Source organism: Pogona vitticeps, chromosome 3 (genome assembly GCF_051106095.1).
Source record: "Pogona vitticeps strain Pit_001003342236 chromosome 3, PviZW2.1, whole genome shotgun sequence".
Lineage (NCBI taxonomy): Eukaryota > Metazoa > Chordata > Lepidosauria > Squamata > Agamidae > Pogona > Pogona vitticeps.
In genome coordinates this window covers 151,287,071-151,303,931 of record NC_135785.1, presented here as the reverse complement: position 1 = coordinate 151,303,931, position 16,861 = coordinate 151,287,071, and the positions used below count along the sequence as shown (strand labels likewise).

Below are 16,861 nucleotides of genomic sequence, written 5' to 3'. Positions count from 1 at the left end.
CTCCTGGAAGAGCAAAAGAGTTGGGTAACCTCCAGAGAGGAAGAATACCAAATTCAGGAGTTAAACATGTGGAGGAAAGTGACACAGAGAAGCAAGATTATTTGAAAACCTGCTTTGTTCTCAATATGAAGCCATCTCATTTGATAGGGGTTCTGGGCCACTGGAACAGGGACAGCACTCAAAGGCTTCAGAGAGCATCAAAACAGTTACATAAGACTTTGTAGATGGAAAGGTTCCTGCTGTTCTTCAATGGAAGAGGAAACATGTCTAGTGGTATATGACTCATTACTGAGGAGAACAGAGACAGTGATAGGTAGGACTGACAGGTTGTCTCAAGAGGTATGCTGTGTCCCCAGTGATTCCAGGATCCTGAAGACTGAAGATACAACAGGGCGTTTGTCATGTATTCTTTATCCCCCTAGTCTGCATGACTTTTGTTTTGTTTTGTTTTGAGAAACCCACACTAAGCTCTTCATAACATTCTTTCATAAGTGCTCATAGTGTGACTGTTTAATAAACTGTTCTAGAACCTTTACTGGTTAAGAGGGTCAAACTGATCAGTTAGTAGCTGCCTGAACCCTCTTCTTCCTCCTTTGTAAATATGGAGACATTTGCACACCTCCAGTCTTTGAAGACCACATTCATTATCCAGGAATTATCAGATAATTATACAGAGAGGCTCCAAGATTATACCTTTTTTTTGGGGGGGGGTATTTTTGGATGCCGTTCACCTGACTGGAGGCATCATTTAAAATAACTAAATATTTCTATCCCAAACTTTTGCCTATGTTCAGTGGCAACCCTCTCCCTGCTTCTTTTATTTTCCTTAGCTTGAGCATTATTTTCTGTTTGAGAGTAGATGGAAGCAAAGGAATCTTTGAACAGTTCTTTCTGGCACTCCTTTGGTGAAGATTATATACAGAATAATTAGCCTCATCCCTTCTTCCATCTCCTGCAGGATGAAATTATCAGCAATGCAAGTAAGAAATGTGTTGTATCTTATGTTCTTTCTAGAATTGGACCTGTCAATAGATGTTAAAGTAGTTGAAACCTCCCAGAAGGATGATATCATTCCTTTTTGAGTTTGGCCATATGATCCACATCTTCAATCTGGCTTCAAAGTTTATAGCAGACCTTTATTGAGATACCACTGTTATTTCCCTCTCTGTTGAATTTTATCAAAATCCTCTCCATCAGCCCTCAATGCTCCAAGTCATGGAACTCTTCACATGCCATTCTTCCTCCCTTCCTGTTTAGTAAATAACTTCTGAATAAGTTATATTCTCCAATTGTAATCACGAGCCCACTAGATGAGAGTTGTATTCATCATCCTGTACTGTGAGTTCAAGTTCATCTTGTTAGTTTCACATGTTCTATGTATTTGTATCAGTACACCTGAAGCCATGGATCATTGCTCCCCGAGCCCCGAAATGACGACGCAAGACAACCGATATTGGATTTAAATATGGGCCACACTTTATTGAACCAACTTAGATCAACCAAGTAACCAATACCAAATGTGAGGGGGCCTGCGGTAGTGCGGGGAAATAACGCCAAATGATTCCTTATTAGTCAATGGGCGAGTCCCAGACCCCAGGGTCCCGCTGTCTAACGACAGCAGGAACCTATAAGGCCTTCACTAACACCCCGGACCTCCAGCCATCGCATTTGATGACCTTTTGGCCCGTAAGTGGTCAAGCGTCTCAATCACCTTCGGCCCTGTGACCGCACGATCCTCAGTGCCGTCAGGACTGGAGCGCTGTTTATTTTATGCAAATTACCAAAGGGAGACACCGTGACAACCAGTTATTCCCGCACTACCCGCCAGTGTGACCGATTAAAATAGACCACCTTCCAAGGCCACCCTACAAAAAACCCTATTCCAGTGTGGGATAGGCGAAAAATCCCCCCATCCAACAGCCAATCAGGATGAAGGTCAAAAATTCCTATCCGGCCCCAAAATAGGTGACCCCAAACAGCACACTAGAAATCGGGCGGGCGGGTGGGTGCCAAAACCGAAAGAGCACAGGATGAGCTCAACGCTCCCTTAAAACCCCTTTGATCTCGCTTCAAACAACGCGAGACCCAGGCTGCCCTGCGTCATCCCGGGGCCCAGGGAGCAAACAACGCACGGGGCTCAATGGCGCGACAACAGCGCCCTTCGCGCGCGCTACCCATTGCTCCCCGAGCCCCGAAATGACGACGCAAGACAACCGATATTGGATTTAAATATGGGCCACACTTTATTGAACCAACTTAGATCAACCAAGTAACCAATACCAAATGTGAGGGGGCCTGCGGTAGTGCGGGGAAATAACGCCAAATGATTCCTTATTAGTCAATGGGCGAGTCCCAGACCCCAGGGTCCCGCTGTCTAACGACAGCAGGAACCTATAAGGCCTTCACTAACACCCCGGACCTCCAGCCATCGCATTTGATGACCTTTTGGCCCGTAAGTGGTCAAGCGTCTCAATCACCTTCGGCCCTGTGACCGCACGATCCTCAGTGCCGTCAGGACTGGAGCGCTGTTTATTTTATGCAAATTACCAAAGGGAGACACCGTGACAACCAGTTATTCCCGCACTACCCGCCAAAGCATGAGGACTAGCATAGCTATGTCCCATGTTCCCACCGAGCCGCCAAGCTCAAAAACCAGGCCCCCTCCATCTTCCAGCAGATGTCCAAACCTGCCTTACAATAGACTCAGTCAGTCTCCAGTATAACCAGACATCAGTGCCATTACTGGTGAACTGCGCCAACCATTGCCATCCAAATGTGCCACCAAAAAGCCCGAAGGCCCGTTTTCAAAGATGTCATTCCTCCAAGCTGTAAGCAATGCATACCAGGCATGCTTTTCCAAAACCTCCAAAGCATGGGCACCAAGCCCCTAAATCATTAAACATGGGCAGATGCAGCCCCACGTGCCGCCCAATGGATGAAAATGTGCCACTAATCATGATGTGTCTTCGACACTCCCGGGTCTCGCCACCTGAAATGATACAAACTGCCTCTGCCATACATTAGTTAGTATTCTGATACTTTCGTATTATCAGCCAAACGACCAAAATCTGAACTACTTACTGTAATTTGTTCTGCATTACCCCCTATGATAACCGGTGTTGCTTCATCCCCAAATATCGTGTATTCCACCCCTCTCTCCTTGGTAAACTCGCTAATCCCTCTTCCCAGTTCTAATTCTAGTTGGCATGGTTCCCCTTTCTCATAACACCAGTACCCCCTTCTGATTTCTTGTTGGGTCCTCCCATTTTGTCTTGCCGCTGCGACCCTGCTTTAGAGCAGTTGATTTTAGGGTGCTTTCCCCCACATGCAATGCAGACATGGTTAAACCTGCATGGGGACCTTACACATGTACCTTTATTATTAAATTCATAGCATGGCCACCGAGGCTGACCTTCCCTCTGCTGTGCATCGGTGGTCTCTGTAGATTGTATATTCAGATGACCACAGTCAAATCTGTCCCCCAAATTGCATTTGGCGGGCGTCATGTGTTGCAACCAAAGCCCAGGGTGTGTCTCATCCCATCTCATCTCAGGCCTGATTGCACTCCTCATTCTAAACGCTTCGTCATATCGAAGCCAAGCCAGGCCTTCAAATTCAGCTTGTGCTCTACGGATTATGTCGAAATACTGGAATAAAGCTGATGCCTTCCAGGGATGTGCTTTAACCAGTACCCCTGAATATATAGTGAATCCAGTGACCCAATTATTCCAATCCCTATCAGGCCTCTTTCGCCTGTGTTTCTCTTTATTTTTTTCGTCGTCCTTATCTATGTCCCGGACCTCAATCTGCCGGTTAAGGAGTTCATAAAAATCAATGTACTGTCCAGTCCAAATCTTCTCCTTCACCGCCGGGGTCAAATGATCTCCCAGTGGCGAACTATAATCTGAATACGGAATCGCAGTTATTGGAACTGTATTATAACCTGTATCGGGCACCACCAGGTGCGGCTGCGTTGCTGAATTCTTACCCTCGCTGGCCGATGCTGATTTTAACGGGGTGGCGACCGGCATACCCCAACCAAACCATTGTGGGCCCATAGGGGGCCAAAAACCACCCGGCCAGGCCATAGTAGGTGTTGTGCAAGCATTTGGTGAGGCAAATGGCTGCTGCAAGCCTCCAAGCCATGGCCAAGATGCCGATTGACTGGCCGCGTTGTGTGCACCCCCATACTCACCAGAAACTGCCCTCGCTGTTCCCGATGCCTCAACAGCCCCTTGAGAACTCGTAGAGGGTTCATCATATGGGCTGTACCTGCCTGATGTCCCCTCTGCTGCATCTTGGCTGTCTGCTGTCTCCATCCTCCTGCGTTTCTGCCCCTCAGTCCCCAAGGGTGCTCCTGTAGAATCTTCCTCCAGATCTCGTCCTTCATCCTCGTGATCCTGCTCAGAATCAAGGGCATCAAAACGCCTCATTAAATCACGTGTAACGGCTCTCATTCCTGCCCTACGTTGTCCCTTTGTCTCCCTAGCAGAACGGTGTGGTGCAGCAGCACTGCCCCTCGGGGCCTGCCTTTCTAACTTTTCGGCCTCCAGGCTTGCCACTTTGGCCTGCAATTCTTTCAGCATGGCCCAGGATTCCTCATCAGAGGATGAATGCGAGGGGGGGCACCTGGGAAACTGTCTGCTTCCTCACTGGGGCTTTTCCCTTCTTCTTTCCCCCTCCTTTTTTTGGAGGCATCTCTTCCACCAGAAACTTTCTTACTCTTGAATTATTAATATTATTAATATTATTACTATTATTATTATTAAATTATAATACCCCAGGCCTACTTTGCCAACCTACCCAGACACTGCTTACCACAACCAAGGCGAGCCCAGTGGAATAAAACTCAAATCTCTGGTCAGCAGGCAAATGCCCACCCTATAATCAATCCTCCACCTCTCTCTAAGGCCCTTTACCCCCTTTGTTTCGATGCCGCCTTATCAATTCCTTAACTTGAATTTTTTTTTTAACTATATATAATATATATTTAAATCAGTTCCCCAAATAAGCCCGCATTCAATTGGCCTAATGGAATTCAATATTTTATTTATTTATTTATTTGTTTGTTTATTTTTTAAATGCAGATGAACTCCAAGCGCCCAATTCACCTCCTAGTTTTAGTAAAGCACCCACACATTTTATTTTTATTTTATTTTTATTTATTTATTTATTTATTTATTTTATTTATTTTTTAAAAGTGAAACCACTACATAAAATGGCCGCCGGAGGTACCACATGTGGCTTCCCCAATGGCTCACAAAATGGCCGCCTCTAGCCAACCTTTATATCTATTTCAAGGCACTGAAACCCAGCCTGGAAAAGACCCGGCCAGCTAAGGGACGATCCCTCACTCCGTTCCTCCTAACTCCGGGGGGGGGGGCAGGAAAATTAGAACAACTTGAGGCCAGGCAAACGTAATATAAAACCTCACCCCCTTTACTCCCCCAAGAACCGATCAAACGGGCCAGGGGATGAGATGAGCAACAGCCCGCTGCCCTCCAACACCCGGTCCTTTTACTACTCCCCCCCTACCTGCCTGCAGTCCCTCGGCTCCAAGGGCCCCAGCTATGCAATCCCCGTTGCTTCTTCTTCTTCTTTTTTTTTTTTAATTTTTCCCCCACTGTTCTTTACCAATTGCCCAAGCGAACAGTAGAACTGCCGTAGATCTCTCTCTCTCTCTCTCTCTCTCCCTCCCTCCCTCTCTCTCTCTCTCTCTCTCTAACCCTTTAAGATACAAAACGGCAGTGGAATATGCAACAATGGGGGGGGAGAGAAATCAAAAACCAGGGAGGTGCTTAAGAAAAATAAAGCCAGGGCTCGAAGCTCCCCAATGTCCCTACAGAAGCGACGCCACTGCCAGCCCCCAAGCTTAAGCCACCAGCAATCCAGGTAACAAGCTCTGTTAATTGCAAGATAGACCCAGTGCGGAAAAGTAGACGCCTCGCCTAATCGTCCTCCCAGCCTCTGACTCCTTCTATTCCCCCACACACACAGGAGGGGAAAGCCCAGAAAAACTGCTCCCTTATTCTTTTTAAAGGAACTGAAGCACACTATGGAGGGAGGAGGGGAGGTAACGAGCTAAGCCACTGACTCTGTGTGTGGGTGGGGCGCGCTTGCGCGCGTGCACGCGCGCACAGCAAGCTACCCTCGCTCTCCTTAAACAGCTAATGCCACCTGGTCGCAATCTGCAATTAAATCAATACAGTCCTCACACAGCCCCAGACTAAATTCAATAAGTAACAGGGAGGGAGCTCCAGGCTACCCCCCTCAAACCGTCATCCAAGCCTTGCGAAACAGCCAGCCAACTCCGTCTTTCCTGTCTCTCTGCCAAAACCGAAAGAGCACAGGATGAGCTCAACGCTCCCTTAAAACCCCTTTGATCTCGCTTCAAACAATGCGAGACCCAGGCTGCCCTGCGTCATCCCGGGGCCAAGGGAGCAAACAACGCGCGGGGCTCAATGGCGCGACAACAGCGCCCTTCGCGCGCGCTACCCATTCCCTTCAACCGTTTCCTTCTTATTGGTATTTTCCCCTTCCATTTGTGGTTCCTCTAGCACCATCCCAATTTCTAATGCAGCTCTTGTCTCCAGTGCCTGATGCTTCTGCCCTCTGGAAGAACATCAACCTCTCATTTGGGTTTCAGAGTAAAGCCCTTCAGGCTCCTCAATTTAAAGCCATTCAGAAAGATGTCAAGCAAACATATTCTTCTCAATCCCTGTGAGATACAATCCATGTATTGCCAGATGGTTGCCTTTATCAAAATGCATACCATGGTCCAGGAAGCTAGACCTTTCCCAAATGCAGACGTAGTCATACCCTTCCTTGTATATCACAAAACCAGTCATTAATATTAATTATGTTTGGTCATGCTTAGTTTATTTGTAAACTAAATATATTTACTTAGTTTATTTGTCATTGTTTCCCATTTTGAGTAATGATGCTAGGGAGAAAAAGGCAGAGACAAGTGGTGGTCGGGAAACTACCCCTGCACCAATTATGGATGATCTCACTTACCCAAGAAGACTAACCACGAGGACCCCATTTGGCCACTAGCACCCTGGTCAAAGGAAACCACCATATTGTTCTCAGTTTTGGGGGGCTTTAGATTAAATTACATCAGAGCTCTCTGCTCAGTACTGTTCACATTAGCAGTTGCTAAATTAGGCAAAAAGCCTTTTCCTTGAGGATTCAGTCAATTATTCAAATTGAGCAGCACCTGTATTTAATCCCCTAGGCTCTAGAGCAGTCATTCTCAACGTTTTCTTGGCCATGGCTGTAAACACAATATGAAAGAAATGTAGGCTGAATCGGGATTGTATATGTTGCAGAACAAACCTTACAAGATGGTATGTGAAGAATTGTTTCTAGTCAGTGCTCCCCTTCAAATGTGTCAGGGACCCCCATATAGAATCAGGTTTTGTGTGGGCATATATGCTATATACTGTAAATATATTCCATAAATGTAACACACCAACCACTGATAAAGGAATGGTCAGATTACTTGGAAAAGTATAGACCCATTTTGGTTTATTCTACATAGTATTCATTGACCAATCCCTGAGGAGGCAAATTTGCAGCCCCTGAATTATTTTTATGTAATGAAAGGCAGCAACTTTTTTTCAGATGTTATGGGCCTACTCTTCCTCTGGCACTGGTGCTTCTACTTTGCATATAGGAGATAAACAGAGGTGCGAATATTTCTGTTACTTAACTTGGTGAGTTTGGGATATGGTGGTAGCTTGGGGAATAGAATACAGAAATAGAAAAAGAGGGGAGGAGGGGGGAATGGAAACATGGGGAAAAAGCGGAAAAGAATTGAACAATCAAAACAGGAAATAATGTGTTGTCTCCATCACTCAATTGACTTTTCTGGTGAGTTGGTCGACTTCAGTTGAAAACATTCTCCTATCACATTATTTGCAGATGTCTCTCCTACAAACCTGTCACTGCTATATGATCTTGTGGTTGTTTTTTTTTTTAAAAAGCAAAACAGTTAAAAAAACAAATGCCACAACCTGAGATCATCCACCTTCAAAGCATGTGCTCCACACCTGAGCCACAGCATTTGCCCATTTAGAGGTCAAGTTTCAATTGTGCCTGGAAATGTTGAAGAACGAAGTGGAGCTCTTGAAACATGAAGCTGAAATTCTTCCTTTTTCAACAGGCAGGCTGCAGTATGCTAGGCCAACAGAGGCTGGCAAACCCATCTAAGAAGTAGCCCTATTTAGGGAATATTATGATGAAATACAGCTACAGTATGTTATGTGTTTTCATTGTTAGATCAGATGTTTCAAGGAATAGGTTAAGCTGTCTTCAGTAGGACAGTTACTGCTTAAAGCAGGGTGGGAATCTTCCATCTGCCAGATGGTTTGAACTACAAACCCCACAGTCCGTAATTATTTGCCATGCTGGATAGGGCTGATAGAAGACCAAACATATGGAGGAGCCATATTTTCCTCAACCATAATTTTAAGGCTTGTCAGTCAATAGAACCTTTCCAAAGTAAAACCTTTGTCTCAAAGGCTAATCTGCATAAAACTATCTCAGATATTCTAAAATTGTATCATTTCAGATTACAGATGAGGGAACCATATGGTTACAAGAAAAGAAAAGGAAAAGAAAAGAAAAGAAGAGAAACACATAGAAAATGCTCCAAGAGAGAAAGGGTCTTTCTAATATGATGGGCTTTCTGTTCTGATAAAGAGTATGTTTTTTGTGTGGTAGAATATTCAACCATACAGTTCCTCTGGCTGAAATTTGAAGTACAGTATGACTACAGGATCATCTGTGTGTATACTAGGCCTTAGTAATGTCAGTGCTCTGTTATGCTACAAACATCCTAGTAAAGACAAACAGGATTTGGTAAAGATCAGAAATAGAGTTTGACAAGACTCCCTCTGAGATTATTTTATTCTGCGAGACAACAAAGTGTCAAGATAAGTAACATTGTGATGTCTCACAGCACCAAAGATTAAAGTGAAAACAGCTAAGTAAGCCAGCATAATTAATTTAGTGCAGACAATGAAGCGTGTGCTTTATACTGTAATACAAATAAGGGCATTTATAATTTATTTTGTGGGTCTGAAACAGAGCTGCATCACACATTAAAAATACTCTGTGTCTTGAGGGGAAATGCACTAGTAGAAAAAGTGATGCTTGCATGTGAAAATTCCACAATACATAGCTTTTTGTTGTTGGAGTTAATCAGTAACTGTTCTGGTCATTTTCATGTATTGTCAATGAATGTTTCTGAGATGCTTTGTGATTGTGGTCAATGTGATTTGACATCAATGTGGCAACAGCAGGGAAAAGGAAACCTCCTTCATGCCACTTCCTTGCTCATTCTTTTAGATATGCCTCTATAGACATCCATAGGACCATAGTGGTGGTACTTCCAAAGAATGATCATGTCTCCCAATGAGCAATACTGTTGATGAGAAAAATCATAAGTAATGCCATGGTCCTTTTGGAGGCAGGGCAGCTAATAAGCCACGCATTGTGGTGAGTAATTTTGGCAACCATACAAACTAATTAAACAGCAAAAAAAAAAAAAAGTGTGTTGGCAGTCGTTTGTTACGTACAAGTTGTTATGCACAAAATTGTTATGCAGAAGTGTATATGTGTGAGTGTTTGGTGGCACACATAGCTACTGGTTAATTTGAATCTGCCTGGAAAATGTCAACGGCTAATTCAGGTTGGTAGTCTCAATGGGAGAAGAGCCAGTGAATCAATAAGAGAGTGATGGTAAGATACACTTAACATCCCACTGATTCAATAGCCTCACCTCCAGCTGGAATTAACTATTTGATTTAGTCCAAGATTAACTAGAAGACCACAGTCTTCCAGGGCAGATAAAGGGTAATTAGCACAGTTCAGTTGGCTTCCAGAGAAATATTTTGCCCCCAGTTTTTTGACTGAAGACACAGTAGGAAACCTTCCAAGCAACTTTTGGGAAAAGGCACACATAAAGAAGAAAAAAGATTGCCACCGATAATTCCATTCTTCAAAAGTACCCAAGATTGCAGTGTCCACCATGCCTGATGTTTTGTTCTGCTTTCGTCTTTAAAAGAAGCCCTCCTGTTAACTTTCTCCTAAGAAATCCTGCTTCTGCTTTGGTGAAATAATGAGCTACACCAAAATCCTTGCTCTGACTGCCCTGTGGCTGAAATAATTGCTTTGCATAGCAGAGTCTGAGACTTTAGCCATATATCTTCATGAGCACATTCTTGTCTCATAGGTCCTAGTTTTACTCCTCTCTCTTCTTTGTGGCAGCAAGTGGTATTTCAAGGCTCTGCAACTTGGAATATCATTTGCATTCACACAACAGCTTCCCTATGAAATCTTCTCTCTCCTGGTTTTTTGCACTTCTCCTAACAGTCTTACAGCCCGGTTTGCCTAGCTAACATCCCTACAATTTCATGGACTTGAAATCCACTTGCTAATGCTGGCATAGGCTTCTGGTTTTCACAGTCTTTGCCATTTCACAGTCTTTGCCATGTAAGCAAGTGTGCTTCTTTAAGCACGTAGTCTCCTCATTTTGAAGGAAGTGTATTCCCTAATCTAGATATTTCTCAGATCTGTATATCATTTCCAATTGTTTCCAGATTCTAAAATGCAATGTTTGCTACTCCCAGTGCATGCTCTGGATATATTTTAAACCCTGTGTCTTAAGTAAAATTTTCCTGAAAGTACCTCAGTGTAGGTATGGTTGGCCATGACTAATCTGTCTAGGGACATTACTAAACCCTGTACATGGGTACTCTGATGAGTACATTCAAGTGTAAGTTGTAAAGAGAGGGCAACCTGGCAAGCCCCACTAAAGAAAAAAGCAAAGCATGCTGATTATATACCACCCCATACTGCTTAAAGCACTCTCTGGGTGGTTTACAAATGAATTATGAAGGCTACACATTGCCCCCCCCCCCCAGCAAACTGGGTACTCATTTTACCAACCTCAGAAGGATAGAATACTGCTACCTGCCCATCAGAAAGAAAATAATTATATGAAACAAGATAATAAAGGCAACAAATATAATCTGCAATAAAGAAAAATGTAAGAGAGATACAAGTGCCCTATCATGCTGGCAGACCTATGTGCACTGGAGTCCTCAGCATGGGTGACCCTACCTCAGATTAAAGCTATTTATGCTGCTGCCAGGCTAGTCTTGTTATTCCTTTGTTCATTAATAGTTGAATTCTTTGCTTATTTTGTTCTCACAGATGGGAATGACAATTTTAAAAAAATCTTTTTGCTGAGTGGGACTAGAGTAACTTTTTATGCTTGTTCACATTTTGAGACATTTTTTTAAAAGCATTTCTTCCAGAAACGTTACTTCCCCTCTACATTACTGTATTTTGCACAACAGAACCAAATCCATTTTTTCACAAAGCTAAATGTGGTTTGCACAAAATGCAGGGTTTTCTGTTAATTCTGCTCCTGGTGAAAGAAGCACTGGTCTCTTAGCTATCATTTAGAAGCAAAACATTTCAAAAAGGTAAACAATTTTTGACACTGTGTGTTATTGTTTTGAGACACCATTTTTTGGTTGAAGTTGAGAACATTTGTGAGTAGCGTTTTCCTTAAAGATGAGCAGAAGGACCCAAATTCTTTCCCACCCCTTGGCACTAGTCAATGCTAGCTAAGCAAGGCGCTATGTGGGCCTAGGGCCACCCTCACCTCTGAAACTAGTGGCAATATGAGGCAAATTAGTCAATATTCCTTTACCTGAAGGTGTCTCTGGGTTTTCATCATTGTTGTTTTTCTACTGTGATCCACAGTATGGTGTAATAGATAGAGTGACAGAGTAGGACTCATGAGGCCTGGGTTTGAATCCCTTCTCAGCCATGGAAACTGACTGATGGAGTGGAACTGGTAAAAGGTAAAGATTCCCTTTGACATTTAGTCCAGTCGTGTCCAACTCTAGGGCGTGGTGCTCATCCCCGTTTCCAAACCATAGAGCCAGCGTTTTTCCAAAGACATTTTCTGTGGTCACGTGGCCAGCATGACTAGACACAGAACACCATTACCTTCACACTGAGATGGCACCTGGTTATCTACTCACATTTTTACATGCCTTTGAACTGCTAGGTTGAAAGGAGCTGGGACAAGCGACAGGAGCTCACTCTGTCGCATGGATTCAATCGTACAACTGCTGGTCTTCTGACAGTACAGCATAGAGCCTTCTGTGGTTTAACCCACAGTGCCACCACATCCCTCTCTAATTGGAACTGGTAAAACTACTCTTCAAATATCTCACTTACCTTGAAATTCCTATTAGGGTCACTATACGTCAGTTCCAACTTGACGGCACAGAACAGAAATAAGGTTTCTATTGCTGCTGAATGCCACACCAAACCAGTTGTGGTAACAAGAGCAAGTCAGCCATACTAAAGGACAACAGCTCCTTTAGTAAAGTATGGAGTAGATAAAAATGTCCCCAAAGATCAATTAGAGTTCAATGAAAAACATGAATAAGAATTCTAATACTATACATAAGGAATATGAGAAGAGAGCCACATTGATGAAACATATAGTAGTAGGGGCAGCCTGCCATAGATAAGCTAGCCATGTCTAGCATGTGAGAACAAAGAACCCCATTATCTTCCTAAAGAAGGAATATAAATTTACCCTCAGCTTAAGCTGGAGGAGGAACGTTTTCTTCTCTCTGCAGTCATTTAGATTTCTACACATTAGTCAGTAGAGAATAACGATGATGTCATCACTGCCACCAAAGGGTAAGGTCCAAAGAAGGGCTGCCCCAAGGCATTTTCTGCTTGCCACACACTGGACTGGCAGCTAAGACATATATCAATACTGGTGATAGTATAGCATCCTCTGCTGCATGACAATCAGGCCATCAGTGACAGAACCATGTCTATTACTAAAGGGGATTGCACTATGCTTCTTCTTCTTCTTCTTCTTCTTCTTCTTCTTCTTCTTCTTCTTCTTCTTCTTCTTCTTCTTCTTCTTCTTCTTCCTGGGATATCTGCATTACAGACATCTCTCTACATCACCCTCTTTGTCATAACTACCTTTTTGCTAATCAGTAACAAAGGGACATGGTAGTGCTGCAGGTTAAACCACTGAAGCCTCTGCACTGCAAGATCAGAAGACCTGCAGTTGTAAGATCAAATCCACACGATGGAGTGAGCCCCTGTCACTTGTCCCAGCTCCTGCCAACCTAGTGGTTCAATAGCATGCAAAATGCAAAAATGTGAGTAGATAAATAGGTACCACCTTGGTGGGAAGGTTAACGGCGTTCCGTGTCTAGTCACGCTGGCCACATGACCACGGAGGATTGTCTGTGGACAAATGCTAGCTCTATGGGTTGGAAACGGAGATGAGCACCACCGCCTAGAGTCGGACACGACTGGACAAACTGTCAAGGGGAACCTTTACCTTTTTAACAAAGCAAAAATCCATTGGCAACAAATTTACTTCAACTCTGCCATTTCAAACAAAATTGGAAACTTCCTCTCTCACACAGACACACACAGACACATACATCCCAATTGTTCTGCATATGCAGAGCAGCCAATGTAGTGTAGAAAATTGTTTCAGACTAGGACTCATGCAGCCTGGATTCAAATTCCCTTTTGATTATGGAAAGCCACTCCCTGACCATCTCACATACCTTGAAACTCCATTTTGTGTCAACATACTTTGGAACCAACAGGACAATACATAACAAAAACAATACAGATGTTCGTATGTTTAATGTAATCATCAATACCTACCACAGCCTTTGTTGCTGTTAGTGTATGTGGTCATTTTGCTATTCATATCATTTAGTGGAAAAAAGTGTGCACCTAACATTGGTTTATATCAGTGGTTCTTAACCTTTGTTACTCAGATGCTTTTGAACTGCACCTCCCAGAAACCCCAGTCAGCACAGCTGGTGGTGAAGGCTTCTGGGAGTTGCAGTCCAAAACTACTGAGTAACTCAAGGTTAAGAACCAGTGGTTTATATCATTGTGTTTCTTTTAAACTGTGGATTTGCCAGGTCTTCCATGCTCATTTTAGTAATAGTGAAAAGCACTGTACACAAAAGATGGTTGTGAGGATGTTAAAAATAAAAATAATATAAACAGTTTTGTGTACAAAATCAAAAAATATATAGAATAACCATTTTCTATTAAGATCAATGCAAGCTGGGAGAAATAAATAAAAGTAGCTGTTGTGGCATGAGGTCAAAGTTCTTCATTTCTGACATGAAGAATCACCCTTTGTGGGCTAATAACATGACTTTGATCATTCCCTTTCCAGCTGAGTATTTTGAATATCACTTAATTATAAACTTAAAACTGCGTAACAGTGAGATAATTTATTTCTTCAAAATAGTCAGAAAGCTATTTCACACTGGTTTCATTGAGATGGTAACATCTATTAACTACATCACTTCATGCTGTAATCAAGAGTTCAGTTTATGGAATGCCTCTTGATACAAATATAAACTTCCATTATGTCTAGTTTCTGGGCCCAGGCAATATTTAAGGAAATGGGAGAACGGTTAGTTATGTAAGCCCACATCTTTAATCTAATGTTGTTATCTCAGACACAAATTTACTGTCTAAGTGAAAAGTAGGCTAATGAGGCACTAGGGAAAGAATGTTTTGTTGCGTGTAGAAAAGCCACTTTTTAAATGCATAGTCTGACTTTCCAAATAGGGCACAAAACTAAAACAAACAAATCTGGGACAATATTGGAATACATTTTGAGCCATGAATAAGTCCATCATTGCTGGCAATTTTCTGTAGGTCAAGTGGTGGGGAAATGGCCAATTACTCAACTATGACATTCTAAATTTGTGAGAGCTTGTATTTTACCTTCAGTCCTAAATGGATTATCTCTGAGTAAATCTCAGTAATTTCTATTGACAACACTGTCTGTTTAAGATTGCCTCTGAAGTCCATCCTCCTCCTTTCCACTCTACTGAAACTGATATCACTGATCAAATGCTTCTGGGATGAATCCCATGTCTCTGAAATATACATGCAAACACAGAAATCCCTTCAAACCATTTCTGCTTCACATTTCAATACAGTGCAATCTGCTGTGTAACAGAGACGGAAAAAGGTCTTACACCTTCAAAAGAGATGCCAGTTTATCACTTCAGATGCTTTGCAACAAAAGCTGTCAAGAAGTGACACCATCAAGATGTGTGGAGGAAATGCACCTGAGACCTTCAGTCAGACACTTCCCTTACTCCTTTTCTTTAAAAATGAAAAGGTTATTTGTAAGCAGTGCAAAAGCCAGATTCGTTTTAGTTATAGCTGAGTATTATCAAATCAATCAGTACAGGAGACTGAATGTCAAATCCTGTTCTGAGGTCAAATTAATGCACCACAGCTGGTATACTAGCTTTTAGGCTACTGATATGCATATTCATGTTTGTCTCAATTCTATAGAAGTAAAAGCAGAGGGATCATGGAACGGTAGAGCTGAAAAGGACCCCAAGGGTCACCAAGTCCAACCTCCTGCTGAAGGCAGGAAATATGCAGCTAAAGCATTCCTGAATGATGGTTGGCCAACTACTGTCTAAAAAATATATATATCCTGTGGTGCTCCATTCCATTTTCAAACAACTCTTACATGCAAGAAGGAAGAGTAGATCATTGTGTTTTGCCAAAATCTCCTTTGTTGTAATTTGAATCCATCGCACTGAACTCTACTTTCTGGAATCGCAGAAAACAAGTTAGCTCCATCATCCACATGCCAGTCCTTAAAATATATGAAGATAGCTATCATATTAGCTCTCATTCTTCTGTGCCCTACACAGAGCATATCAACTGCCTCAACCATTCTATATTGGGCTTACTTTCCAGGTTTTTTTACCATCTTAGCCAACTTCTTCTGGATATATCCCAGCTTGTCAATGCCGTTCTAAAATTGGGATTCTCAGAACCTGACAGAGTATTCCAGATGATGTCTGACCACAGCAGATTAAAGTGTCCTATCTTACATCTGTGCATTTTGTTTCTTTTGTCTAATTTTTGGACTTTGCACATATCTCTGTTAAATTACATTCTGTTGTTTTCAGCGCAGTGCTGCAGTATATTTTTGAGTTTGGTTTCTGTCTTCTGGGGTATTAGCTATTCCACTCAAAGTGTCCCATCCACAAATTTGATAAGTATTCCCTGCACCTCCCAAATCATTACTAAAAATTTTGAAGAGCACCACACCCAGGACTGAGCCTTATGGTACCTTGATTGTTACCTTGTCCCAGAGAAGGAACCATTGATAGGATCTCTCTCAGTACCATTCTGTAACCAACCATGTATCTGCCTGATAATTGTTATACCTGGCCTGCTCCAAATAAGCGTCTTAATCAGAGTCTGATGGGATACTTTGTCAAAAGCTTTGTTGAAGTCAAGATATACAGTAGAACTCCCGTATCTGCAGGGGGTCCATTCCAAACCCCCTATGGATACTGAAAATTGTAGATTATAGCAAATGCCCAGTCCGCTGTTGAGCTCTTCGGCAGCGTGGGCTGCCATTATCCAATTCCTGGGATAGTGCGAGACAAGCAGGTCTCACAAGAGTAGCTTGTGAACACAGGGGGAGGGGGAGCATATTTAAGGAGCCCCTACTACTACCTTCAGCCGCTTCCTTTTTGGCATCCCACACACCTGCCTGGAATAGTAGTGTAAGTTTTACTTGTTGCCTTTTGGGGCTGGAGAAGAATTTTTGACCCACATCCTGATTGACCCTTGGAAGTGGGAATTTTTCACCTATCCCACACTGGCTGAGGTGCACTTGCACTTGGAATGGTGGTCAAATTTGGTCACACAGGTGGGTAGTGTGAATAAAACAAGTTTTGGTGAGTCTCCTCACAAACAGAGGTAAGATATAGCTCAT

The 16,861-nt window shown here is 42.9% G+C and overlaps 1 protein-coding gene across 3 annotated transcripts; it reads right to left on the bottom strand.

Moving 5' to 3' along the window:
• Window positions 1-1,453: 1,453 nt before the first annotated feature.
• Window positions 1,454-6,382, bottom strand: LOC140705817 (uncharacterized). Of its 3 annotated transcripts, none has more exons than XM_078391383.1 (2): window positions 6,216-6,382; window positions 1,454-4,400 (listed from the first exon to the last, which is right to left on the bottom strand). In XM_078391383.1, the coding sequence occupies exon 2, from the start codon at window positions 4,317-4,319 to the stop codon at window positions 3,198-3,200; it is 1,122 nt and encodes a 373-aa protein (XP_078247509.1). In that variant the 5' UTR covers window positions 4,320-4,400; window positions 6,216-6,382; the 3' UTR covers window positions 1,454-3,197. The 3 variants fall into 3 exon arrangements, with proteins under 3 accessions (XP_078247509.1, XP_078247507.1, XP_078247510.1); XM_078391381.1 differs by lacking the exon at window positions 6,216-6,382 and adding an exon at window positions 5,536-6,149; XM_078391384.1 differs by lacking the exon at window positions 6,216-6,382 and adding an exon at window positions 5,540-6,149.
• Between the last annotated feature and the right edge of the window lie 10,479 nt (window positions 6,383-16,861).